This window comes from Hemiscyllium ocellatum, chromosome 1 (genome assembly GCF_020745735.1).
Source record: "Hemiscyllium ocellatum isolate sHemOce1 chromosome 1, sHemOce1.pat.X.cur, whole genome shotgun sequence".
Lineage (NCBI taxonomy): Eukaryota > Metazoa > Chordata > Chondrichthyes > Orectolobiformes > Hemiscylliidae > Hemiscyllium > Hemiscyllium ocellatum.
The window spans coordinates 152,645,949-152,672,906 of NC_083401.1; the positions used below are offsets into that span (position 1 = coordinate 152,645,949).

At 38.6% G+C, this 26,958-nt stretch overlaps 1 protein-coding gene across 1 annotated transcript in view; it reads right to left on the minus strand.

The window, feature by feature from the left end:
- Nucleotides 1-326: 326 nt before the first annotated feature.
- LOC132816867 (probable ATP-dependent RNA helicase DDX60) overlaps nt 327-26,958 on the minus strand; it is a 95,444-nt gene continuing 68,812 nt past the window's right edge. The window contains exons 25-37 of the mRNA XM_060826859.1: nt 26,152-26,310; nt 21,799-21,937; nt 20,630-20,782; nt 18,091-18,195; nt 15,529-15,729; nt 14,575-14,679; nt 10,498-10,651; nt 9,705-9,829; nt 7,295-7,442; nt 5,909-6,057; nt 4,094-4,245; nt 3,943-4,005; nt 327-1,619 (exon numbers count right to left, since the gene is read on the minus strand). Of these exons, the coding sequence (XP_060682842.1) occupies nt 1,514-1,619; nt 3,943-4,005; nt 4,094-4,245; nt 5,909-6,057; nt 7,295-7,442; nt 9,705-9,829; nt 10,498-10,651; nt 14,575-14,679; nt 15,529-15,729; nt 18,091-18,195; nt 20,630-20,782; nt 21,799-21,937; nt 26,152-26,310 (1,759 nt within the window). The 3' untranslated portion in view covers nt 327-1,513. The remainder of the gene's footprint in view (nt 1,620-3,942; nt 4,006-4,093; nt 4,246-5,908; nt 6,058-7,294; nt 7,443-9,704; nt 9,830-10,497; nt 10,652-14,574; nt 14,680-15,528; nt 15,730-18,090; nt 18,196-20,629; nt 20,783-21,798; nt 21,938-26,151; nt 26,311-26,958) is intronic.

The following is a 26,958-nucleotide window of genomic DNA, read 5'->3' on the forward strand; positions in this document are numbered from 1 at the left end:
GGTGAGCTATTGCAACCAGTTTTGTTTTGCCTCAATTAATGATATGTCTGAATCTATTGCTGACTTTTGCATAATCATTGTGGTAAAGCTTGTAGGTCTTTTAGGCATACCTCAAGCTCATAGGTCTAAATTTAGCAGAAATGAAATGGAATCGCTTAAACCCAGTCAGCACACCCAAACTGCAATACTTAATGGTGTCAAGTTAATCTCATATTGGAGTCAGTGGAGTTACTGAAAAGATCTCATTTATTAGCCATTTATGAGAAGGAAACAGTTGGTTTGCAAGAAGCCAAGGACAAACAGGTTGTCACAATTAAGCAAATATCAAGCTTTTTCAAAAAACATCTTTATTTGAGCAAAATATTGTTTTAAAAAGATGCTTTATGATTTTTTTTAAAAAGGTGAAGATATTTTGCAATTTATTAGACCTTACTATTGAAATCACCTTAAAATATTAAAACATATAAGAAACTTAACACATGATAACGAGGTGTAGAATACCTTAAAATGTTTTTGACATGACTTTTTACCTTCCAGCTGGAAGCTAGTTGCCAACTCCACTTCGCTTTTCTAACCACAAAGAAGAATGAAACTTAGAAGGTCTTTTTAAAAATGCATACCTAACACACTTCTACCACTGCTGCTCTTTTTCCAATGTTTAGGAAGCATGGCACAAGCAGTTGAAGGGCATTTATCTTTAGTTTCTAGGGAAAAAAAATGTCAGTATGGGGAACACCCTGACTTTCATGCATTAACTCATTGCCTGTGCCATTGAAATTATTGAATTCAAAGTATAAGAAATTACAGGAATGAAACAATTCCATGTGCCAATGCTACAGATAGCCTTATTTATAATGCCTAGGTATGACCAAGAGGGAGGATCTAACACAATGTCAATGAAACTGGGCAATGGAAGAGTGGCCAAGGATGATTCTTTGCCAATTCGCTTTACCTGTGGGAATGGTTCGTTTTATTCTTCAGCTGTACACGCCCAAAGTCAAGAACGCTGCTCGTGGGAATTCTGAGGGCCAAACTCAAATCACATCATTTTGTGGCACAGTGCATTGCACTTCTCTACTACCTCAATTAGAACTCAATTTCCCAACTGTCTTAGTTGAAATATCAGTATTGCACATGAGATAGCAACAAGCATGATCAGTGCCTCCTGTCATGTGGCACATCTTTAACCAAAATATTTCCAGAAGAGAATGGAGATAAATGTATACTAATTCAGTGCAGAGGTCATATGTGAAGTTTGGCATTCAAAGTTATTTCCCTATAAAGCTGTCCAGCTTTAACAGTTTGTACATAGTGCAATTAAAGTTCAACACAATACATTAAATTATCTACTATTTAATTTTATTTTTTGTTGACATCATTGGGCTTTTTTTTAAATTTCATATGCCCTTCACAACTTGTTTTTGTCATGTACAAGTATTCAGTCCCCACAGCCAGGAGCAAGAATCCACAAAGCATTTGTGGATGACAGTTTTGCTTTCTAACTGCATTAATATTAACTTTTGATCTTTTCGAATTTTTGATAAAATGTATCTCTCAGTTGTTCAAAAGCCAAAACAACGATGTCATCCTTGTTGTCACAAAGTTCTTTGAGAGAGGTGCTAGGAGAAAAAAAGAGAAAAAAGTTTTTTTTTTATATACAGCTGTGAATTAACTTCAAAGTCACCATAATATGTAGCATCTGATCAAGGATGTGTAAAACAATGGAAGTGGGCAAGTGAGGAAAATGGTACACTTCAAATTTCACAAACCACCTGTTTGTCAAACTGGATAGTTTCATTAAATGTTACACCCAACCTTTAAGAATAAAATGCTTGCTCCAAGCTCAATTGTTGCTAGTTTCCATTATTTTCAACAAATTCATGGAAATGACTAACAAGCCATTCTCTGCTTTCACTTAGAAAACTTCAACTTTGCTTCCGATTTCCATCCTTCTTTCGCCTTCATATAGCCGATCTCCAACTCCTACCTTCCCCAACTCCTCCGTAGCCATTCTCCTTACCAAACCCAACAAACATTCACTATAAACCCACCGAGTTTTTAAACTTGTCCTTCCACAGAGACTGCTTCCTGCGAGGACCTTTAGTACTTTCCCACTGCACCTGTCATGTTAATACCTTCCTGGCCAGTAGCATTTATGGCAGGTATCCCTTTTTCTTCAACAAAGAATTCTCCCTTCCATAGTTGGCAGAAACCTTAGCCTTCTCTGCCACATTTCCCACAACTGCTCACCCCAACTCCCAGAACCATGATAGGGTCAAGCTGAGGACAAGGCAAATCCTATTTGCCTCCTCACCAACACAACAGCTTCATCACGGCTGCATGGAGAAAGTGAGGATTGCAGATGCTGAAGATCAAAGTAGAGTGTAGTGCTGGAAAAGCACAGCATCCAAGGAGCAGGAGAGTCAGCGTTTCAGTCATAAGCCCGTCATCACCAGCCCTTCTTCTGCTCCTCGGATGTTGCCTGACCTGCTGTGCTTTTTCTTCATCACTGCTGCAGTCAGTCCCCATCCCTTTAAGCAGGAGACTGTCCCCTCCGTCCCTTTCTGATCCACTCTTCAATCTTATCTGTGTCTAAACGATCTTTCCATTCAATCATAATAGTTGCAACATCAATTCTTTCATCTCCTCCTCCATTGTCTAAATTTCCCACACATTCTTCCAGAGAACCAGTGATTTGCAACATACTTTTTTCTATTTTGTCAATTTATTGGTCATAATGTACCCTGCTCTACAGAGAAGACCAAGCACACATGGGTAACTGCTCTGCAGAACTCCATTCAGTTTGCAAGCTGATACTGACCTTCCTGTCATGTCATTTTAACACCCTATAATGATTCAAGACCAACTTCTGTTTCTTCAATAACCTGCAATGCTCCAATGAATTTGGATACAGGCTCAGAAAGAGCACCTCATTTTGCAATTCAACAGCTGCCTGCAGTCAATACAGAATTTCATATAGCAACAATCATTTTTTGTTTTGCAGGTTTCAGTTTTAATTGTTTTTGATTTGTCAACAGCTGTTCATTATTCTGCCTTCCATATTCCTCCCAGACACATCTTTTATTTCATTACTTGCACTCCCAAGAGCCTGCCCTACCAATGCTTTAATCATTAACTCTCTCATCTTCCATTACAGACCTTCCTCTTTGTCCTTTCCCACCATTCCTCCCCATGCCTTGTGTTTATTTAAACTCATTATATTTCTAACTTTTTCCAGCTCAGATGAAAGGTTGTTATCCTGAAATATCAATTCTATTCCTCTCTCCGCAGATTCTGCTTGTCCTGAATATTTTCAGCACTTTGTTTTTGTGTAACGAGAATGTGCGGCTTAATCATATTTCTTCTGCAAGTAACGAAAATTATAAAAGCAATATACTGTGGATGCTGGAAATGTGAACCAAACACAATACTGGAGAAACTCAGTAGGTCAGTAGCATCATAAGAACTTAGTTCTGAAGAGTCATACCACGCTCAAAATCTGAACACTTTCTCTCTCTGCAGATGCTGGCAGATCTGCAGAGTTTTTCTAGCATTCCCAGAGGTTGTTTTATTTCAAAACATATACAAGCTTCAACGGTCAAACTGTCACTTAAGAATTTAGATCAAGGATTAACAAGTTTGTCCAGAGTGTGCTAATTTACAATTTATAAGATTAATGATCAGAAAACTGTAAGTACTTCAATCAGGGACACCAGATCCAATTTAATAACATTTCAAGTGTTGCAAGGGTCCTTTACAGGAATATTTTTCCAATATGTCCAACAGCATTGTGGACAGCATATGCCTAATCTCTCAAACATCAGCATTAGATATCAATGTGTGACATTATTTTATGAATTTCTCTTCTGGTAGATGGACTTAAAATATAATACACTATTTGCCAAAATACCATACAAACCAAGAACAGATTTTCATTCATACCTGATTGAAGTAAGTGTTAGTTGGAACTCGTTAAGGACATTATAGGCTTCTCCCAAATGCAACCTAAAAGGAATACACAGAATGAAACATTAAACTGATTGAATTATTTTTTCCATGTCAACATTGCAAGTTGTACAGTAGCTCAACTTACATGTTGTCACTTAATAAAGCCTTTAAAGAACCGTGTCTGTAGAAGTCCAGGGCATAAGCGTTCAGTGGCATTCTCCTGCCATGCTGGTCATACTTCCTTAAGTTTAACACAGGGATGTTGCTTGAGCTAAGTTCAAGTGTGCGTAAAGCAATCTGCAATGATAAACGTACAACAGTTGATAGATTTTGTTTTCTCACCCAGAAGTAGGTTTTGAGCTCAATTTCACTCAAACACGAAAATAAAATGCACTCTCAAAAATTCAACCCATCGTGATTTTTACTGAGATTGTCAATTTCTGGGCTAGCCTTCCTAACCCAATTAAGAAATTTCTATTTCCTCAATTCGCACCATCCCCAGTAGTTGTGCCAATAAATACAAATTGTTGACTAAAGTACAAACTTGGATCATTAAGTTTATACCAGGACTTTTCCCACCCAAATCAGAGACTGTACAAACTTGCATTTAGCCTGCCAGTCAAATCTGAAGTCTTCCTTGAAGATTTTCTGGAAATTCCCTCAGTAAGAATTCCTGAATAATAAGCTCTTCAGACAAGTCAGAATCATAGACTCCCTACAATACAAAGAGGCGCCATTTGGTCCATTGAGTCTGCACTGACCCTCTGAATAGCATCTTGACCAGACCTAGTATACTAATAGATTACTTTCTCAAATTAAAACCAAATTCCTCTAACACACTCATACCAGTCTATCTGAAACCGCGGTGTTCTGCACAGTCTGCTAGTTACATCGCTAGTGGAAACACAACAGTAGCTTTACAACAGCAACAAACAGATCAAGTAAATGTATACTTTTGAAACTTAAGGAAACTGCTGCCTTCTGATTTTCCTTCTGTAATGCTTCAACCAACAAAAGGAACTATTTGTCACCAAGGTCATTATACAACTCATTACACTTAGTTTCAGCTTGACAAAAACCGCCTTAGCCTCAACCTTTCACTTCAACATTTCATGAACTAATTTATTTACTTTCTGTACCTAACTATGTTCTGGTGACATTTGCCTGGATAACTGGATGCCCCAAGTTTCTTTCTCCCTCCACTTTGTGTACTTCACCATTTAATTAATACTTTTTTTCTTTCTTGGGCCAAAACAGATAAGCTCTCACTTATCAACACTAAAATTCAGTGGCTAGTTTTGCATACCCCATTCAATTGATTATGTCTGTCATTTTATATTCCTCTCCAAATTGCTTACACTGTCATCAATCATAGAGACATCAGAAAACCTGGATGTATGCCACTGCTGTTATTCACGTCAAGAGTTTAATTCAGGCCCCAGAACAGATTTAAGACACTACTAGTCACTTCTTTGTTAAAAATCTCACAACACCAGGTTATAGCCCAACAGGTTTAATTGGAAGCACAAGCTTTCGAAGCTTCGCTCCTTTATCAGGTGATTGTCCTGATGAAGGAGCGACACTCCGAAAGCTAGTGTTTCCAATTAAACCTGTTGAGCTATAACCTGGTGTTGTGAGATTTTTAAATTTGTACACCCCAGTCCAACACCGGCATCTCCAAATCATTTCTTTCTGATTAGTCTTTACCAAGTTCTGGAAGTATTTCCTCAAACTTGTCCATCTCTTCATACTTCGAAGGCTTTCCTTAAAATTTACCTTTGATTAAACTTACAATCACAAGTTCCAATATCGTTTCTTTCGGCTCAGTGTCAACCTCTTGCCTGATTAAATCTCTAAGAACTGGCTTGATTCACCTTATTGTGCCAAAGGGAACAATATAAAACCTAGTTGATGCAACTGCAAAATAATTAATTTCATGGGTAATAAAGGAGAAACTTACATTGTCAATATTGTATGTTTTGAACAGATCAAGATTGGTAATCCCAGACAAACATGTAAAAGGAGATACAGCTGTTGTTGGATGATTTCCAGATGTTGTCAACTCAGTTACAAATGTGCAATTTTGGAGAGGCTGAACACTTTCAAAAGCTGGGGAGAAGGAAATCCAATGATTAGAATTGCACAGCTGTAGGTTTTCATGCTTTTTAAATGTTGCACAATAATCAGAGTCAAATAATCTGAATTACAGGGTCTGTGTCTTCAATATGCTGCATTTTCAACCATGAAATTTCAAAGAGCAAGACTAAGGAGCAGTGTAGCCTTTTCTAAAAAAAATTGCAGAAAGGCAAATTTATAAAATATAATTCTACTAACCCCTTGAGATGCACATCAAACATTTAAAAAGTGGATATACTATTGGTGAATTAATAAAATTTTTGGTGATAGAAACCAAATGGTTTTGAAGGCATATGCAGGAACTTAGAAACTCTAAAATCTTCGAAGGTAGATGATCTTGTTAATAAGAATGTATATACATGACTCTTGGCTTTATAAATATAGAATTAAAAAGGGAGCAGTCAAAAAACACTATTCTAAACCTTTATAAATTATTGGTTAGGTTCAATTGAAGAACTGTATTTAATTGTAATACTGCATCTGACGAAGGACGAAACAAGAGTGTTCAAAGATGTTTGTGACCAAAGTTCCAGGGATGACAAATTTTCATATGTGGATGGCTACAGAAATTGGGATTGTTCTCCCCTCAGCAGCGATGAAAGGTAGTGTTAGAGAAATTAAGAGTTATGATTTAAGCTAATTTAAGCTCCCTCACTCAGCATCTATGCAAAATAAAGATCATATTTTCTTATTTCCCAAACCACCTTCAGCCAAGAGGCTAACCAATTATTGGCTTATCATTGCTTACAGTTGACTACGAGGATCAGAGTAGCTGAGAAGATTGAACTGGTTTTACATCAGCTGTTTCATTTAAAATAGTGCCACTGGGATGTGGAGGATGCTGACATTTATTGCTCATTATTAGTCAGAGGCCTTCTTTTGTCATCAAATGAAAGACCAAACATTACTTCGAAGTGCATTAACAGCCATCATCGCTGTGCCAGGAGCAAGTGAAGGGAAGAGAATTCCAGTCCCTAAAGGATGAGACCCCATTGGATATTTTCATTATGTTTTCATGGTTACGTTCTCTTAGCACTGATCTACAAATTACCAGATTTAGGGTGGGGCAAGTGAATTTCAAAACTATAGTTTGCTGGTCAGTACACTAATCACTACCATATCTCAAATCCTACTTCCTCAATAGATCTTCAAACTCAAATTAAAATGTAGCTGAACATAAATATGTTAACTAGCTTCATGCTTTCTTTACATATTCTTGAAAGAGGAAGATGACATTCTTCCGCCAAATCAGCTTGAGTTGAAGCAGAAAGAAGAAAACATCCAAAGATCTCCTGGATATTTTTGTTATATTCATCGACTACAGCTGCAAACTCTTCTGGAAGATCCTCCAGAAACACCTAGGGAACAAAAAAGCTCACTTTCATACATTTTATCATAATAATCAAGGATGTTTCTCATTCAGTGTTTCTACAATCTGGCTCCCCAGGAAAATGAAACCTCTACGCAACTTTGTTGTTCTGATCGTTTTATATAACAATAAATATTGGTCCATAATTGCTATAGCTGGTTTTAAAACACCGATACTCTTGCAATCAGAATCATGAAGCAATAATACAACAGGGTTAAAGCAAGTTGACTTTAGGACTGAAACTTAGAAAGAAACAAGTTCAAAGAGTTATTATTTCATACTCATTCAATTCCTTGGTTCAGATAAATAAGCTTTATCAAACATATTTTCCAAATTACAACTTTTTTAAATTTGCATTTCAGTTGCGCCAATAAATGGTAAATTGGCCTTCAATAATGCCAGATAAGGAGTTCAATGAAATATCCACTGAAGGGTCAAAAGATATCTTAAACTTGCATCATAGTTGTGCTTTTTAAAAACAACTTTTTGTCCGTGCAGAATTCTGCAAGCACAATCTGAAGTACTGCAAACTTTCTTGCAAAAACATTACTGGATTCCACAATTTTTTTTAAAAATGATTATACACTTCTCATTCATTAAGGATCCGCATTTGCGCCAGTAAATAACATTCCAGCATTGTTTAAAAATCAGGACAATTAGCAAAAATACCAACTTAAGGAGAAAGCAATATTTATTCTGTAGCAAAGGAGAATGCTAATGGATTGGCCAGTAGATTCTACTTGGTACAGATGCTGCCATGGAGAATGTACCTGGTAGTGCTGAATCACAGTAAAATGCTAGGCTTTGTCTCAATTAAAAAAACATAAATCAAGGCATTGCCCTGAGAAATGAACCAGAGAATTGCTGCCATACATTCTGATGAGTTGAAATAGGCACAGCGTTATTTTTGTACTAATATGCAGCTTCCAGAACACACAAACACCACAGAACAAGTCCAACTGACAATCCTAAATTGGTTGTCCATGTAATTCCTTAACACGTAAGATTATCCAGTAAATGTTGCCCAATTGCGGAATCACATCTCAATGCAAGTCACTGTGTGGAAAGTTTGCAAGCACAGGCTGGTTGGGAAGGTTGGTACCTTGTTTGTTGTGAACAGCCAAAAGGGGATGATTTTTGACATAATCTGCCAGTTTTTGGAACAACATTATTTGATCAAAATTCAGCAAATCACTTCTTACTATGCCAGTCATATATCATTCTAACGTTGACTTGTCAAACCTGCACTCTGCCGACATGCCAATAGAAGGTCAATTTAATGGCAAACCAAAGCAACCTTGAGGTTTGGTCAAATGCCCAATCAGGGCTGAATATAGTAAGAGTAAAATAGCCCTTAGAGAGGGCCAAAAACTGGACACAATCAGCCTTAGCCACATGCTGGACCTGGGTCATATTTTAGGTCTATCTGGCTTCTAATGAGCTGTCACCATGGCTCTAGTTCCTTTAAAAGATGACAACACACAGACAGGAGTGGTCAGCCAGTTGGAGGGCCGTTAACATAACACATTCCCAGCACCAGCAGGAGTGTTGGCCAACACTGAACTGCATCCAGCTGAGAAGATACAAGGTTGGATATTTCTTTCTCACCGAGTAGCATCAGGAAACACTAGGGCTAGTTGGTAGACCCTGATGAAGAGGGAAAATGTTTCCATGGGGAGGTGATTCCTGCAGAGAGCTGCTCTGTCGAACACCCAATTGGATCTTCCCATCCTAAATGAGAGCCAACTGGGAGGCCACAGAAAGTCTCAAATAGCAAAGAATCTATCCATGCTAACACCTATGGCAGCTGGAAAGCATTGGGACTCTTCCCACCTCACCATTACAAAAGACCTCCAACAGCACCTCTCCAGAGATCTACTAAAAGCCTGTGCCAGAAGTTGGCTTACGATGGCTGAAAAGAGAAGAGATTTTTGTCTTATCAAAACTAGATATAAACCCAAGACTGTGAAATAAAAGTCTACAGCAATAAACCATAACACCAAACAGACCTTTACAAACCAATTTTCAAAGCAAATAAAAATCTGTGGCTAGCTTAAATGATGTACCAAGAACAATCATTGGAATGACTATGGGAATACAGAGCAGGAAGGCACAGATATCATGCAGATATCATGACTGTAACAGATTTAAAAAAGCCAAATGAGAGATTTGAGATATGCAACAAATTGACTGTGTGTAAATTAAATTTCATGGTTTTGTCTTCCAAATTTAATGCTTCACTCTTGCGTACCTTTGACTGGTGGAGTGTAGCCCACTCCTTTTCGGTTGAACATGATGGAAGATATACCCTTCCAAAGAGATGTGACAGGACCAGAAGTAAAGACTCCATAATTTCATCAGAAAAGCAGTCTGAACCTATAAAATTATTGAAATAATACACAAATGATTATTCTGGCATTTTGGTAAAACTCACGTTATTCTCGTTTACAGCTGTACAAATACAAATAATAAGTAATAGGTAATTTGATCCCTCTAGCTTGTTCCACCATTCAATAAGATCATGGCACCTCTGATTGTGGTTTCAACTTCACCTTTCTGACTGATCTTGAAATGCACTACCAGATCTATTAAATCAATCAAATTATTGCAGATTACAAATTATTACTTTTAACAAAGTCAAGTCAAACCAGCATAATCATATCTATTGATTCTGTGAAACTACCAAACCCACTCTCACTAATGACTTCCTGGGACATGCACCATTTGTGCCCAAGAGGCTGATGAACACCGTTCTTGGTTCCTTCAGCAATGCAAGTCCACATTGACCATCTGACAGCACATGACACATGAATTATTCATAGTTTGATTTTTGCAAGTCGACTCAAATGTGCAAGATTAATCTACAGCTACCGTATAGTGCATTGTTGATTATACTTGGTCACAAACAACATTCAAAATAACAACAGAGCTCAAAAATTATTTTTTTTTAAATTGTAAAGTTATCCAGCATAGGACATGATCAGAGTTCTGATCCTAAACATTACACACTGCTGCTTTAAAAACTGACCAAGTTGAAATCCTACCTTTTCCTGCCGATTTATCAGGCTGTGAGCAAATCTTGTGAAACAGACCTTTTAACAGGAAGCTGACGAAAACAAAATTTGCTGGCTCATGATAATGCAACTGGGTCACCAGCTCTGCAAGCCCTTGGGGTGTACCATCTAAATCCACAAAGCCCTGCAAAAATACAGGTAACTATTCATTTTAGCAACAGACATGCATTCTTTTTTCAGTCACAGGAGTATAACATTACCATGATCAGGACATTAATATTGTCATCCTAAACCAACAGAAATACATAAAGACCAAAGTGAAAATACATGGGATTTTGGATATAGCTCAAATGGTTAAGTTTTCATTCCTTATAATTTGCACATTTTATAGTTTTTCTAAAAATTTCCATAACTTTGAACAGAACTGACAAACATACAACTCCAACCATTCCACTAAAGTTTCAAAATATTTGGTTCAGAATAGCACAGACACATAGGAAGGCAGAATCCAGAGTGGTGTGTATTCTTTACCATAACTACTGTCTCATGAAAAATCCAGTCTATTTGTATGTCACTTTAAATACAAAATGCTCCAAAGCATTTCACATGAATGGAGAAACAAAATGCCAGGAGCCACAAATGACATCATGCCAGATGGTAAAAGACATGGTCAGGAATAGTTTAATAATATCAAGACAGAACAAAAAAACAAGAGCTTTCAGCATAGAATTTCAGCACAGATTTTACGATCTAGATATCTGAAAAGATGCCCAAAGGTGGAGCAATTAAAATAAAGTGTCTCAAATTATTTATGGAAGCATACTACACTTGAGCCCAACTAGCTTGTGTGATAATTCTGGGCATAAAGTCTTAATCAATTTAAAGTGCTCAATATTCTTGTATGATCAATTCTGGTTAACAGAAACGCCAGACCGGGTTTCTACACTTAACAAGAGATAATGGCCTAGTGGCAACAGACTATTAATCCAGAGACCCAGGTATTGTTCTAGGGGCTATAATGCGAATCCTGCCATGTCAAGTGGTGGAATTTGAATTCATTAACAATCAGGAATTAAGAGTCTAATAGTGACTATGAAACGGCTGTCAATTGAGAAAAAAAACATGTACGGTTCGCTAACTTTTTTTTAAGAGAAGGAATCTGCTGCCCTTACCTGGTCTGGGCTACATCAGAAATGTGCTTGACTCCAAACCAACAGAAATGTGCTTGACTCTTAACTGTCCTGTAGACAATTAAGGATGTGCAACAAATGCTGGCCTCAAGCAATGACCACATCCCATGAATGAATTCAAAAATAAGCTTTTATCTCTCTAAACTCTACCGTTTCTTAAACCCTTATGATTAACGCACACAGACATGACAAGCAGAAGAAAATAGATGTTAGGAAAAAAATATGCATAGTTCAACAGCACTCGTCACATATGTCCAAGTTTCTTCTAATCACCAATCTCCTTCATCCTAAGTCTCCTCAGTTATTTATGGAGGACAGTGGGCAGTTAGCATACTAATTACTCAGGCTCCCAGTCACTAGCTAGAGTCAGCAGTTCATAGAAAAACATAATGAGAACAGTTATCTTCCAATTCTTTGTCTGAAAAGAGAGATGCTATCTTTTTAAGAGTCTGGAGGCTTCCTGCCTCTGTATGGTGCACACAGGCTCTGCACCTGCCAGAAACCAGAGTTGTCGTCATGCTGATGATTCCTGGTTTTGACTGAAAAACCAAACATCAATGTGTCTCAACAACTGCCCTGAACGTTTGTGCTGATGAGTTCAGCAACTGTCACCATTTATATTAACATTATCAGGTTCAAGCATTCATGATTAGTTCCAGTAACTTATTTATAAATGCAACACTTCCTTCCACAGTTTCCTTCATTTAAAGCAATATTCTTTTCACTTCCTCGTTCATAATGCAAAAAGAAAGATTTTTTTTAAGAAACGTAGTCTTTACAAAATAATGCTCACAAAGGCAGACATGAATGAGATTAGATATTTTAGAGTTATGGAGCTACAGAGAATGGGAAGGTTGAGGTCAGGGAGAGACTCAAATACAAAGAGAAGAGACAGACTTGTGTTTATACAAGTTATTTTATGACCTAAGGACACCTTAAAGTGCTTTACTGAAAATGGGGGACTTTGAAGTCAGCTTCGTGTGAAGTTGCGAATTTTAAAATGCAAGTGATGTTTAACTGGGAGACAATATGGGTCAGTAAGCACAGGGATGGCAGATGAATAAAGCAAGTAAGGACACATGCAATATAGTTTTAGATGACGATGCCCTGACCATTCATGGAGAATAGGATGCAGGATGGTGGCAGAGTGCATTGAGTGAAGAGTGGAAGTAATAAACAAATGGATGAGGAATTCAGCAATAGTCAGGTGGAAGTATGGGCAAAGCCAGGTTGTGTCATGCAGGTGGAAGCTTGAGTTCAAACTGGACACCAAAGTCAAGACCAATCTGGTTCAGCAACCAGACAGTTGCTAAGAACAAGGATATACTTGTTAGTAAAGGAATGGAGTTTGTAATGTGGACTGAAGACAATGGTTTCAGTCTTTCTTCCATTCACATGCCTTTTAATTGGATGAAACTACTAATCACACTGTCCTGGATGTGAGCTGAAAAAGGTGCTGCTGGAAAAGCGCAGCAGGTCAGGCAGCATCCAAGGAGCAGGGGAATCGACATTTTGGGCATAAGCGGTCTCATTATCTTGCAGTAGTACAAGAGTTGAGTGAGGTAGTGGTGAAATAGAACTGGGCATTGTCATTGCACTCATGAAACCTGATAGAACAACCTCAACAACAAGAACAAGAAAATAAAAGTAAATCAAACAAGTTTTTGGTGGCACAGTAGCTCAGTGGCTAGCACTGCTGCTTCACAATGCCAGAGACCTGGGTTCGATTCCTGCCTTGGGTTACTGTGTGTGTGGAGTTTGCACATTCTTCCCGTGTCTGTATAGGTTTCCTCCAGGTGCTCCGGTTTCCTCCCAAAACTCAAAGATGTGCAGGTCAGGTGAATTGACCATGCTAGACTGCCCACAACGTTCAGGGAAGTGTAGGTTGGGTGCATTAGTAGAATACTAATAACGTAGAATAATAGGGTGGGCATTTAGGCCTGGGTGGGTTACTCTTCGGAGGGTGTGTGAACTTTTTGGACGTAATGGCCTGTTTCCACACTAAGGATTCTATGATAATGATTCTATGAAGTGTATATCTCAGAAGCTTGAAGTATACACTTTGAAACACAGGAACTTTTAAGTAGTGATGATTTTAAGATTACAAGATATTAACAAATTTGGTGCTGGTTCATACATCAGAGCAATGCTTTTTCCTGAAAGGAGCGGAAAGCTCTGTTGAGAAAATCAGCAAATGGGGTTTAAACACAAAGTAGTTAGAGGAACTCAGCAGCATCTGGAGAGAAAAACAAAGTTCACACTGAGTCTGATAAAACTTTCCCCCTCCTCTGCAACATTTTATTTTTAATTTCAGATTTCCAGCTTTGCAGTATTTTGCTTTTACTTCAATAAATGGGATTATTGTATTAAATGGGATTATTGTATTTAATGGTCTTTTCAATACTCACTTAACTTTTCAAAACGATATACCTGATTCGACAAAATTGCCAAATGTTTTGGTGGTTCTTCTTGAGGTAGTTGATTTAGAAAATATTTTATTTATACAGAATAAATTTTCATCATTTTCTTTAAAAGAGTCATAAGATAGATCCCAAATTGTCCCATCAAACAAGAGGGCAGCCATAAAAAGAAGAAATGTCTTGGGTTAATTTCTTAACCCACGTTTTGTTTGGGTAATCTTATCTGTTGACATGTTTGGCAAGACAGTTTTAAATCTTCTGGATGTAGGTTTGCTCACTGAGCTGGAAGGTTGACGTTCAGACGCTTTGTCACCATACTAGGTAACATCTTCAATGAGCCTCAGGACGAAGCCCAGGCTTTGTCCAGAGGCTCACTGAAGATGTTACCTAGTATGGTGACAAAGCCGTCTGAACGTCAACCTTCCAGCTCAGCGAGCAAACCTACATCCAGAACCTCAACCTGAGTTACAAATCTTCTCAAAAGCTTTAAATCTTACCCCCTTGAGAAGAAACTGCAAGCAAGATAGGAAGTAGAGCTTCAACACCCATTGCTTTTTCGGATTATTATAACACAACATCGAATGCTGCAACAGAGACAAAGCCTGAGGAAAGAAGTGAGCTTGTCAATACTTGTCAAAATACAACGTTTCATAAGCTTATTTAATAGGTTTGGTCAAGTTATGAATCATTTAAGTGCATTGTAGATATGATGAAATAGCTCGAGTCAAAACTTTATTTAAACAGCACTGTTGATAAATAAACAAATTAGTCATTAGAAGTTATTATGTAGAATGAGATAACCAAAGTAGCGACTAGAGTAGCTGCAGAAGAAATGCCGATAACTTTCTCCAGCTATTACGATGTAATAGAACAGTGCATTTGATTTCTGTAACTTTGAATGCAAGATGACAAGAGCAACAAAAGGCCAAATTTTAATTACTTTATTCTTTTTACACTTGTTTTTATTTCTCTTCCTAATTCTGTAACAGGAGAAGCATTCCCTCTATCAAAATGCTTCATAATTTTAAAAGCATGGTTTGCTCTCGTTAAGGTCACGTTAAACTGTGTTACAACCTATATTGACAATATATATGTACCCCACTTCCTTTGTTTTACCTTTTTACATAGATGTGCACCTTCCAAGTACTAAGTGACCTTCCTAGTCTTCCTACTTAGATATACCAACAAATTTATGTTGAAGATCATTTGCCAATTATTGGCCCATTCTGCAAGCACGCAAGCAATGTCCTGCTGCAATTAATTCCATTTTTCCTCAGTATCCACTATTCCCCAAATTTGGCAGCATCCAAAAATTTAGAAATAGTTAAACTACGATGAACATTTCTAAATCGTATGGGTAAACAAAAAACAAGCTTCTGCAAAGTTACAATACAGCTTTATGTATCCAAATAATACAATGCTTGCTTCATCAATTTTTCTCATTTGAATACCTTAGCTTTTGCATCCATCACGTCCTCAGCTTTAGCAACCAACAGCAGAAGACGAAGCACAAGAGAGACAGATAGAGGGAACTGGCCACTCAGTAGGGGAACACTTGCTTTGAGAAGTCTCTGCACCTTCGGCATTGGAATACTATAAAAGACCACATTACCAATCAAATCGAAACCTCGTCTTCCAGCTCTACCAGACATCTGAAGAGAGAAGATAAGCAAGATTAGTTGTTACAAATTTAAATTACTGTATTCATTTGAGATCACTGTGATAATTATTTGCAGAAAGAAATTTGTTTCAACAGATTAAAGAATAAATCGAAGGTGCAGCGAACTGCGACGGTTATCTCAGAGTACAACTGGATCTTGATCAGATGAACCAACTAGCCAAGGAGTGGCAGATAGAATGTTATTTAGACAAATGTGAGGTGCTGCATTTTGGAAAGGCAAATCAGGGCACAACTTATACACTTAATGGTAAGGTCCTGGGGAACGTTACTGAACAAAGAGACCTTGTAGTGTAGGCTCATAGTTCCTTGAAAGTGGACTCACAGGTAGATAGGATAGTAAAGGCAGCATTTGATATGCTTGCCTTTTTGGTCAAAGCATTGATTATAGGAGTTGGGAGGTCATCCTGTTAAGCCACTATCGGAATACCGCATGCAATTCTGGTCTCCCAGCTGTAGGAAGGACGTTGTGAAACCGAAAAGGTATCAGAAAAGGTTTACAAAGATGTTGCCAGGGTTGAAGGATTTGAGCTATAGGGAGAGGCCGAACTGACTTGGACTATTTTCCCTGAAGCATCGGAGGCAGAAGGGTGGTCTTATAGTTTATAAATTCATGATGGGCATGGATAGAGTATGCAGCCAAGGTGATTTTTTTTCTGGAGTGGAAGAGTCCAAAACTAAAGAGCATAGTTTTAAGGTGAGAAGGGAAACATTTAAACAGGATGTAAGGGGCAACCTTTTCACTCAGAGGGTAGTGGGTATGGAATGAGCTGCCAGAGGAAATGGTGGAGGTTGTAATTGTACAACATTTAAAAGGCATCTGGATGGGTATATGAATAGGAAGGGTTTAGAGGGATATGGGCCAAATGCTGACAAATGGAACTAGATTCATTTAGGATATCTGGTCGGCATGGACGAGTTGGACTGAAGGGTCTGTTTCTGTGCTGTGTGTCTCTATGACTCTAAGTTGCTGGTTTAGTCTGATGAGACAATACAGTTATATTCCTTTTTACTTAAGAATATAATTGCATTGAAGGCAGATCAGAGAAGGTTCACTAGATTAATTCCAGAGATGAGTAGTTTGTTTTGCTGAGAGAGAGGGGGAGGGCGGGCGCGTGAGAGAGAGAGCGCGAGCGAGATTTTAACAAGCAATAGGTTGAAAAGTTATGGAGAGGCGAGGCCGAGATGAGATTAGTCATGATTGTATTTGAGGCAAGAGCAGACTCAAGGGACTGAATTGCATTCTCCTGAAGTTAGGTTTATATGGTGGCTTATTTCAACGTTTGTTCAGCAAAAGCTCAAGTTTTCTTCAGAAATAAAAAAAATTAAGAATGAACTAAACATATCTCAGACAGACAATCTTAAAATGAAGGCAGAGGAGCAAATCAAAAATTAGAAAGACTAAGAGAACAATGAATAAATGACATGGCAAAGTGCAATGGGTTTTAAGTAAAAAGTTGGCAGGCAGGGTAGATTAGTGACGACAGAATCTCAGGGATACTGGGTACTTCAACCTGGTTTCCAAAGAACACAGAACGTTACAGCTCGGTACAGGCCCTTCGGCCCTCGATGTTGCGCCCGAGCTGTGAAATGTTGGGCCAAATTTAACAGGAGAGACAAGGAATTTGACTGAAAGGAAAATAAATGGATCTCAATGAAAAATCCACTAGAGGCTAGATTGCACAGCTCCTAGAAAGCCAAGGAAAGTCACAGGAAGTAATAGCAGAAAACAACAGTCTGACAAAATATTTCAACAGGATGCAAAGGTCAAACAGAATAATGAAGGGCTGAGGATATCACACATTTGTTCAAGGAAGACAACTACACCACGGGCTAATATCAGTAATTAGCATGTGTCTGGATACCATAACGTGGGATAAATTTCAAGTAAACTTAGGAAAGGCTTAAAAGCTAGGATTTTCATGTAAACATAATAAAATTCTAAATAATGGATTGTATTGTAAAAGTAATGCCCATGCACATGACTATATCTGTGAAAGATATTTGACAGTATCAAACAGAATACCCAACAGCCAAAATTTTCAGATATTAACAGACAAGTATTAAGTGACATGAAGCAAAAAGCAAGCAAATGGATGCCATGCTTAGTCATGATGTTATGCAATGATAATACATGATCAAAAGCTGAAATTACTTCCATTAAAAAGATTAAAAATTGCTGCAATAGTTTGAAACAACCAGAGTTTGTTGATATGAAATTATTTGTTAGAAAATTAGAAGTTAGTCTAGAATCAAAATATGTTTTAACTTTGAAATTATAAACTTCACTATATTATTTAAAAGCAAGCCCAATGAAAGAACAGGATGTGGATACCTGTCTGTATTGTAAAGCATCCAGGAATACTGAATCATCGAGAAAGACAACTGTTTTGCATGGCATGTTAATTCCCAAAGCAAGAGTTCCAGTAGCAGTCACAACCTGTGGAAAAAATATTTCTCTAAATAAGTGCTCCATAAAGAGTAAGTTTAATTGAAGTACATACTGAATCTGAATGACTGTACAGAGATCAGTCAATTCCAAAGTTACTCCCAATATTCAATTCAGAAATCAATTTTCTTTTTTTACTTTAATTTACATAATTTTACTTTCTATAGCAGAATCAGCATTAGCTGTAAAATGACCAAATTTGCAGCAAACGTTTTTCAAAAATAATGGTATCATTTTCATTACAGAACAAATAGCCAGTGCAAAAATAAAAGCAGGAACCAGGCTTCCATACTGTTTTCATCTCACCAATACTAAACTTTAAAAGTATCTGAAAGATACATAGAAGATTCATGTTAGAAGCAATGGTTCCTTGATCTGCATGGTGGCACAGTGGTTAGCACTGCTGTCTCACAGTGCCTGAGACCCGAGTTCAATTACCAACTCAGGCGACAGACTGTGGAGTTTGCATGTTCTCCCTGTGTCTGCGTGGGCTTCCTCCGGGTGCTCCGGTTTCCTCCCACAGTCCAAAGATGTGCGGGTCAGGTGAATTGGCCATGCTAAATTGCCCGTAGTGTTAGGTAAGGGGTATATGTAGGGGTATGGGTGGGTTGCGCTTCGGCGGGTCGGTGTGGACTTGTTGGGCCGAAGGGCCTGTTTCCACACTGTAAGTAATCTAATCTTATCTAATAAAGATCTGCTAATCACCTCAGTATTGCTAACAGAATAAAAATCAAATGGTCATGTAGAAAACGCACAAAGGACAAGGAAAAAGTGATTATAACAACATTCTCAAATACAATTAATTTGCATATCTTGGATGCAAATAGAAAATAAGTCTCCCTGCTGATGAGGATATAACTGGAATACCAACCAATGTTAGAATTCCTCACATGATCTGATTCTGATCCAAATGAAGGACAGTTAATAGACATGGACTCAAGTACAATTTCAGTAGACTGTCATATGAATATTATGAATTTTCACTCCTGATAAGCAGCAATGGCAGCACTCATAGGAAATCTTCCCAGTGCACCCTTGCCATAGGAATGTCTTAAATGACTATTCGGGCTGCAAATTAGGCTAGAATTCATACATGGCAGATGTCATCCTTATGGGGATTCTATACAGCTTGATAATAGTGAGCCAGTTGCAAGCGGATTACTGACAAAGGGATAATGGAGACCAACCTCATGTCCCCGCTAGTCTTTGGATCCAGCAAATGTATCAGACAAAAAAGTTAATGCAAGACTAACCCCAACCTTCAACTCATCTCCTTGTCATCATAACCTCATTTGGTTACTCATCAAACATGCCAGTGCACTGCAGAAATGCAGTTCAAGCCTGAAAGATTCTCTTTTTCAATTAACCATATATCTAAAAGAATATCAATGGCAATGGCTAGTTACAAAACATTTTTAATAGCAGATTCCAGCACAAATTCAGACACGTGGTTACAAACAACTGTTATGCCTCTCTGAAGTCCTTGCACTAGTTTTCAAGCCTCTCTATTCCATGAATTGCAGGAAAGTTATTTTAATTGAAGTACACAAAATTCCCCAATTTTCTTGACTTTTGGACCAGGTTTTTGTGCTAACAAGGACTACAATTTGTTAGAAATAAATAGATGCTAGCTACAAATCAACAAATCTGAACTGACAAATACAACTATCAGTTAAAACTCTAATACATGATAAAACTTTCCCTATACACAAAGACAGACAGAAAAGAAACCGTGTGTTGTGGTTGGAGGGTAAGATGGGGAAGGCGGTTCAATGATGCCTATCCACAGAGGCTATCCCTTTGGCTTATCAAGACTTAATCCTCTTCCAGATACTTGCCTGCAAAAGGCACATGCAACTGGTTCACACGTTTAAAGTTTCTGACTTATTGGTTAGAAGCCAGTTTACAGCAACTGATCATAGAAAATAAATTGCCTTTAGGGTTTTTTTTTTAAATTGCAGGGTGAAGGACAGCACATGCCTTTCCCAGAAGTCCAAGGGACCAAACATTTCTCACCCACAAGCCATTCAGTTACTTGGGAGTCAATCACAGACTTGTCAGTCATTTTGCACACACTCCCTTTGTGCAAAATTCTACAATCCTTGATTTTATTTTTAAAAATCAATCCTGTTCTCTTTTGAATTCAGTGAAAAATGCATTGAAAAAAAAATTGGTCTCTACACAATGAAGTACAAAGCTAACCGCAAAAGAACATCAACAATCGTTGAAATGGATAATGAATCCTCTACATATTTTATTCATGCTGTGGCCTACCTTCTACAAACATTGAGGCCAAACCTCCTGAAGTAAGGCTATGAGCTCCGAGGCAGCAATGGTCACTGCGGAACTCTGAGCAAGTTATAACATCGGTATTCCTACTTTAACAGTCTCACAGTAAGGAAAGGCACAGAACATTAAATCTCACCCTGGCAAATCCAAGCCTGAACAGCATCTCCACAGCTTGCCTTCCTTTACTGTTCAGTGAAGCATGGTGAAATCCAATGCCTCTTTCCAAATAAAAACGTAGCTGATTGGCAGTTTTCACTTGCTGCAATCGTTGGAAGATTGTATCGAGAATCTAGTAAAACAAAGAATTGGTTAAGCATCACTTAGAAATATTGATTCTTTCCTATGCTGCACAAATTTTTTTTTATAAAAATTCAAATTAAAACAAAATTAAGGAAGCTTAATGATGCTGATTTTTTTTAAATCCAAAAATACATTTCCCTTCATGGCATTCAAATTTTATAACCCACCCATCTGAATTTGAATTCTTGCTTCAATTGTTATATGCTAATTCAATTTTACATTTTTAGACTTACTCAAATATTAAGACTTTATAGCTCACAAAGAAGTTTAAGTATTGAGTGTGACTCAAATATATTTACTGTTTTTCCACTATTGCAAACAAAATACTAGAGGAAACAGACAGGCAGCTGATATTTTTGTCTTGCGCTGAGTACGTCAAACACAATAATGCCAAATTTCAAATCACCACACAACGTATTACAGGAGAAAAATAGTGCTGAGTGATAGGCAGCCTGACTTTGATGGCCGAGCTGTTCCTATGGTAGAAACAAATGGGAGCGATCATCTCCACAAGCAATTCAAAAAGACTCAGAACTAGAGCATATTCTTTTTGTTTACAGAAAACCACAACTTGCATACAATTGTACATCATGGCAAGCAAGCATATTTAAGCTGTTAGTGAGTTTAGAGAAGATTTGTAGCTCAGGTTGAGGTTCTGGATGTAGGTTTGCTCGCTGAGCTGAAAGGTTCATTTTCAGACATTTCATCACCATACTAGGTAACATTGGCTTCAGCCGGAGGCTCACTGAAGATGATACCTAGTATGGTGACAAAAAGTCTGAAAATGAGCCTTCCAGGTCAACGAGCAAACCTACATCCACATTTAAGCCACGTTACAAATTTGAATGTTTTCATTGTTAGTGCACTCAGAACCATTCAGCAAGTGTGGTCCAAATGCAGAAACAACAGACAGTTGACAAAAATGCCATTATTTGGAAACTATAATTGTCTATACACAATTAAACCAAATTTAATATCTATTGATAGTACAAAGCAGATTTGTACCTTACGGTCTGCAGCAGTTTCCACTGCATAGGTGCAGTCCGGAGGAATCTTTCTCATTTCCTGAAGTTTCTGGTATAGCATTTCTTGCTCAGTTTCTTTCATTACCATGTTGTCAGATACATGGGACTCCTTTGGATCACTGCAACCAAAAGTAACCATTTACTGCAAACACAATGTGGTTGAAGCATAAGCCAATGACCATGAAGTAATTTGGGAAACAATGGAAATACTGTGACTTGCAACACAATAATGGAGACAAGAGCATCTTGGAACCATTTGTCAAAGAAAATAGATACAGCATTAAGAAAGTTCACCACACACTCGCCACAGCATTTAAGGATGGGCAATAAAAGCTGGCCTAGACATTAAGCCCACATTCCCTGAACAAAGCAAGCCTCGGGGCTGACTGTTAAGCCCAATAGAGTTGCAAGCAATCAAATTCTCTTTAATGGAGCTTCTCTGAGGATTCCAGACATTGGAAAATTGTGGAATCTTCAATTTCCTGGGCAATTCTCAAAGTCAGCTATATTGGAAATCTGACGCGGTGCCAATGCGTAACTTTCGTCTATGCTGTTCCAACAACTTTCAGGTCATCAGAATAATCACATCATTGTAACCAATTCAGCAGAACAGGAATTTAGCTTTGTTTGCCCAATACAAGCGACTTCTAGAAATAAAGATTCAAAAACCAGAAGCCACCATAGAAAGGCTGATCATGCATTTATATCCACATATTCATCACTTTCAGGGAGAAGGGAAGAGCAGATACAGGGACAAGATTAAGCAGAAAATATTTCAGACTACATAGATAAATTTATTACATGGAATACTACAGTAATATCTCATTGAGCTGAGAAATTAGATGGTACTGCACAAAGTTTTCTTGGTGCTAAAGATCACCAATAATATCCAATATTAAAAAAAATCCAATCTAGGTAATACAAAGGGACACTACAGTGTATTGTCTTGACATTGGTCGAGGTAGAGAAACACTACGCTTCTGAAGTGCATCATCACCATTAGTTAGTGACACTTTGGTTTAATTTTAATAAGTTTCTGTTGGCCTCATGACTTTTTGTTCAGTTACCAGGCTTGATAAAACCATCATGGAAAAGAGAACAGTAGCACTCATCCGGACACCAGGATCAGGATTACACGCAGAAATAAGAGGACCTTACCACTTTTAGGGCTATTCTGGTCATGCCAAAGAATGTTGCCAGCCCAAGTGATCAACCCTCAAATTGACTGGCCTCTGATTGTCACCCCAATCTCTCCAGTTTGCATTTTACTGCAATAATTTAATTTTGGATAGTAATTTAGATGAATAAGCCTCAATTTATTCACAAGTAGTCAATATCCATAAGCATGCATACAAATGTAAAATGTAGATCTCGCTGGATTTTTCTTAGCTCCACACAAAATTAAGCCATTGCAGTGAGCTTCCCCAGCACTTGGGGGCTAGTGTCAATCATTCTCATGTGAATCCCAGCTACTCCAGAGGTATGTCATAACAGTCCTGAACAGATCAATTAGAAATACCTAAAGCTGAAGCCTATCTCTTGGTTCTGCCTTCGGGCTTCTGTGTTGTGAAATGGGATTGCTGCTTACACTGGTACAGAAACAGTGAAGTCTTATTTGAGTTGCATGAAAGCATGGTTAGATTGCACCTGGACATGTTTTCATTTCCTTTATCTCGGAAAGGATATTTTTGCCATTGGCGGAATGCATCAAAATTTCAAGAAATTGGGGAAAATTGGGCCTGTGTTCTCTGGAGCTCTGAAGAATGAGGGGCAATCTCATTGAAACCTCTGAAGTACTTAAAGGGATAGACAGGGTAGCTGCAGATAAGACATTTCTCCATATTGGGGAAGCTTAAAACCAAGGGGTTACCACTTAGGTTGAAGTTGAGAGATCATTTCAATCAGGTTTCTGAACCCTTGGAATTCTCTACCTGAGGGGGCCGTGGAGACTTTGCTCGAGTATATTTAAAGTAGAAGTGGATAGATTTCAATTTCCAGTGATGTACAGGCTTATGGGAATGGGTGAGTGAAAGTCACCGAAGCATTGAATGAGTCACAAAAATACTGAATAACAGATAGCCTCGATAGGCTGTTCCTATGTTTTTATTGAGCTCATATCAAATATTGATTAGATTACATTCCCTACAGAATGGAAATAGGCCCTTTGGCCCAAAAAGCCCACACCGACCCTCCAAAGAGCAACCCATTCAGACCCATTCCCCTATTCTATAATTACCCCTGATTAATGTACCTAACACTATGGTTAATTTAGCATGGCCAATTCAGCTGACCTGCTCATTTTTGAACTGTGGGAGGAAACCCACACAGACATGGGGAGAATGTGCAAACTCTACACAGACACAGTCGCCCGAGGCGAGAACTGAACCCGGTCTCTGGTGCTGAGGCACAGCACTGCTAACCACTGAGACACCGTGCCGCCCGTGATCTATTCATACCACTTCATTCTACCCTGCCTTGACTCAATACAGAATGCTAAATCAACTATAGTATACAAGTTAGTCTTCTGAACAGTTTAGACTAAGATCACAACTCAGTTTGTTCTGCATTAATGCAGCGAAATCTAGTATTATGTGGTATCTCTCAATGTGCTGAGTTGCCTTCTCAAATGAGAATTGCTGATGTGAATATGGAATCACAAATAATTAGAATGGATGCCCTGGAAATATGCAGGGAAGAGGTTTTGGGAATATTGGAAAGGATGAATATAGATAAGTCTCCTGGGCCTGATGGCATTTACCCCAGGATCCTATGGGAAGCTAGGGAGGAGATAGCAGAGCCATTGGCCTGGATTTTTATGTCGTCATTGTCAACGGGAATAGTACCAGAGGACTGGAGGATAGCGAATGTGGTCCCATTGTTCAAGAAAGGGTGTAGGGATAGCCCTAGTAACTATAGGCCAGTGAGTCTGACTTCAGTGGTGGGCAAAGTCTTAGAGAGAATGGTAAGGGATAAGATTTATGAACATCTGGGTAGGAATAACGTCATCAGGGATAGCCAGCATGGTTTTGTGAAGGGCAGGTCGTGCCTCACAAACCTTATTGAGTTCTTTGAGAAGGTGACTAAGGAAGTGGACGAGGGTAAAGCAGTAGATGTTGTGTATATGGATTTTAGTAAGGCGTTCGATAAGGTTCCCCATGGTAGGCTAATGCTAAAACTTCGGAGGTATGGCATTGAGGATACATTAGAGGTTTGGATTAGGAATTGGCTGGCTGGAAGGAGACAGAGGGTAGTAGTTGATGGATTATGTTCATCTTGGAGCGCAGTTACTAGCGGTGTACCACAAGGATCTGTTTTGGGACCATTGCTTTTTGTTATCTTTATAAATGATCTAGAGGAAGGACTTGAAAGCTGGGTAAGCAAGTTTGCGGATGACACAAAAGTCGGTGGAGTTGTGGATAGTGAGGAAGGAAGTGGTAGGTTGCAGCGGGATATAGATAAGTTGCAGAGCTGGGCGGAAATGTGGCAAATGGAATTCAATGTAGCTAAGTGCGAAGTCGTTCACTTTGGTAGGAATAACAAGATGATGGATTACTGGGCTAATGGTAGGCTACTTGGTAGTGTGGATGAGCAGAGGGATCTTGGTGTCCATGTACACAGATCTCTGAAAGTTGCCACCCAGGTAAATAGTGCTGTGAGGAAGGCATATGGTGTACTGGGCTTTATTGGCAGAGGAATTGAGTTCCGGAGTCCTGAGGTCATGTTGCAGTTGTATAAGACTCTGGTGAGGCCTCATCTGGAGTATTGTGTGCAGTTTTGGTCGCCATACTATAGGAAGGATGTGGAAGCTTTAGAACGAGTGCAGAGGAGGTTTACCAGGATGTTGCCTGGAATGGTAGGAAAATCTTATGAGGAAAGGCTGAGGCACTTGGGGCTGTTCTCATTGGAGAAGAGAAGGTTTAGGGGAGATCTGATAGAAGTGTATAAGATGATTAGGGGTTTAGATAGGGTAGATACTAAGAACCTTTTACCGCTAATGGAGTCAGGTGTTACTAGGGGACATAGCTTTAAATTAAGGGGTGGTAGGTATAGGACAGATGTTAGGGGTAGATTCTTCACACAGCGGGTTGGGAGTTCATGGAATGCCCTGCCAGTAGCAGTGGTGAACTCTCCTTCTTTATGGTCATTTAAGCGGGCATTGGATAGGCATTTGGAAGTTATTGGGCTAGTATAGGTTAGGTAGGATTCGGTCGGCGCAACATCGAGGGCCGAAGGGCCTGTACTGCGCTGTATCCTTCTACGTTCTATGAACATAGTTAAATCAGGTTACACTGCTATCTGAAAATACAAACATGAAGCAAACAACGGCACTTACGAGGGTTGCTTTTTTCCAGCACGCTTTGATAATTTGCGAAGCTTGTTTTCAAATTCAATTCTTTTCTTTGCATCATCTGAACCTCTTTTCATCTGTTCCTTGTTGGTGACATGTGCGAATGTTTCTTTGGCTAAACGCTCCACTACAGAAGCACTAAATCTACAATGAAAAAGAAAGAGGACAATATACAATAAAACAAGATATAGCTATGGTCTTCGTGCAACATTAAACAAGCAGAAGTTCAGCAAGCCATCTCACATATTAGCACATCAGGACATTTATCATTTTGTAATTGGAGTTCACAAATTAAAGACGTCTGTCTTTTCACTTCAGCTAGCACATTATTCCCATGTTATTGAAATAAATCTTTGAGACTACAGTCTTAATTCCCTTCATGTTGCGCTAACCAGAGCGCTGTTTTGCATTCTCAGTGCAGTAAACAATACTGCCGCTCCTCAAACAGCTGCCTTCATCCCATGCTTCAGTGTTCAAATATCCTTGATGTGAAAATCACCCAGTACCTTCTCAATGAATTCTCCAACACTGAGTTTCCAAAACTTCCTCACAGGTTTGCTGGTGAAATAAAATGAACTACCTCTTAATCTGCATCAGTTGGTAAAATGTATATGTGCACATAAACCTCTCCAACCACAGCACAACTTCAAATGACAAATGTTCAGCTGACTCATCGCTTCACTTGGGCTACAAACATACTTCATTGTGGCCATATGAACTACTGTACCATAAGTGAATTAGGAAATCTTTACTAGCTTTGCAGCTCAGAGCATAAACCACTTTTCTAAAATT